The 1903-nt window shown below is 32.5% G+C and overlaps 1 protein-coding gene across 1 annotated transcript; it reads right to left on the bottom strand.

Moving 5' to 3' along the window:
• Positions 1-202: 202 nt before the first annotated feature.
• On the bottom strand, positions 203-1619 carry LOC124910658 (peroxidase 21-like). Its single transcript, XM_047451335.1, has 5 exons — positions 1565-1619; positions 1327-1478; positions 1058-1246; positions 771-936; positions 203-662 (listed from the first exon to the last, which is right to left on the bottom strand). The coding sequence occupies exons 1-5, from the start codon at positions 1617-1619 to the stop codon at positions 253-255; spliced, it is 972 nt and encodes a 323-aa protein (XP_047307291.1). The 3' UTR covers positions 203-252.
• Between the last annotated feature and the right edge of the window lie 284 nt (positions 1620-1903).

Here is a 1903-nt window from a genome sequence, read left to right as displayed (position 1 = left end):
TAAATATTTATTTAAATAATCACATAGACATATAAAACTAAAATTAAAGGTTGTACATATTTCTTTTAAGCTATGGTTTATGTTTATTTATTATAAATATTTTATATTTGATGTCATGTTAATAACAATACTAATGCTTGAATATGTTATTAATTATGAAACTTTGTATATAAATAAGACCATTAAATTATTTAATTTGACTTTTGATATTTATTTTCTTCACCCAACACAACCTTCAAAACAACATAACAATTATTCTACTTGATTGACATAACGACAATTTTTCCTAATCTCTCCATTATCGAGGCCCAGTGGATTATTCTCCGATAAAGCCAACATCGCCCTAGAAAATTGCTCGTAAAAGTAGTTATTATCGTTGGCCATCTTTTCCACAAAGGGAGATGTAGTTGGATAAGATGCAAGTTCTTGATCAACCAACAAAAGGCCCTTGTGCTGCAACAAATGCTTATAATACATATTATCAAGAATCATCGGTGTGTCAAGATCCATTCGAGCATACTCAATTGAATGGGGATCCGGGTTTGGTGAAGGGCATCGCTTCTTCAAATACACTGCGTAATCTGGGTCTAGGGTTGGGTCCACGTCCGGGTAGAGCCTATGCACGATATTCATACAATGAACTCGCCCTACCGAATGAGCTCCTACATAATTTTTAAAAAGAAAATAAAAATATTAACTAAATGAAAGTTTGTTGAATTCATTAATTGAATGCATTATCTATTACATTTTAAGTATATTTAAAAAGATACCTAAGAGTGCAACAGTTCCTTCTGTATCTATTCCAACCGAATCGAATTGGGAGAGAACGGAGGGAATAGAATCGTTGTGGTTAGGAATTAAAGCTTCGACGAATTCCAAATGACTTTCTTTGCTATCTTTTCTCCCTGTTTTCATTTCTATGTATGGTCCTCCTAGCTATAACCATGTCAAAATTCGAAATTCTTAGAGGTTATAAATATTTAAAAATGAGATAGAAGTTATTTTAGTAATATTTTTTTATTCATTCTAATTTTAATAAAACTAAGAGACATTATACCGTTACGACACCGTCTCTAGCTGATAGGGCAATGATATCAGCACAAGATACAATCGAAGGGCATTCATTCTCCAAGGCCTCCTTGATGGTGTCAACATATTTGAAATTTCTCATGCCAAAACTTCTCGGGTCACTCTTCTCCGACACAACATCACCCACCGTATCCAATAACATCGACGCGTCACAAGACTTGCAACAAAAAAGAAAGGAGTTTAAAAATAAATTAATTAAAAATTGTCAATAAATGAAACTTAATTTATTTATTATACCTTAACCATGCAGTCATGGAAGAGATTTCTAATCCATGAGACTGCAGTGTTGCCATGCTTTTGATACAATTTATGGACCTCTTCTTTTACGATCTCTTCTGCTCGTGGGCAGCTCTGGTTGTAATAGTTCGACCGGAGAAGCTGGGCATTACCTAATAATTTTTTTCCAAATATTAATTGGATTAGAATAGAGTTTATTGTAGTGGAGAACATATAATATAATTAATGAATTAATTACCAAGAGAGAAGAGTAAGAGCAACTGTAATAACAGAAGGATGAATGAATGGGACATAGTTTAATTTGTGTTCAATATGATATGATATGAAGGAAGGAAGGATTGAAGAAATGTGTAATTGTGGGAAGGTTTATATAGAGGAATTCATGGCGGTGGATATTTAATTAATTAAATATTCATCATCTTTGTCTTTATCTTACATCTATAGATATATGAGTTAGTGCAGAGGAAAATGGGGAATTAATACTTCTCTCTTTCATCACCAATTCCCACTAAATATCCACACTTTTTTTTTTTTTTTTTTTTTTTGCACATCATTTTGTCACGCATGCCAATTCAAA

Source organism: Impatiens glandulifera, chromosome 1 (assembly GCF_907164915.1).
Source record: "Impatiens glandulifera chromosome 1, dImpGla2.1, whole genome shotgun sequence".
Classification (NCBI taxonomy): domain Eukaryota; kingdom Viridiplantae; phylum Streptophyta; class Magnoliopsida; order Ericales; family Balsaminaceae; genus Impatiens; species Impatiens glandulifera.
The sequence above is the reverse complement of the archived record's forward strand: the minus strand, read 5'-3'. Positions and strand labels throughout refer to the sequence as shown.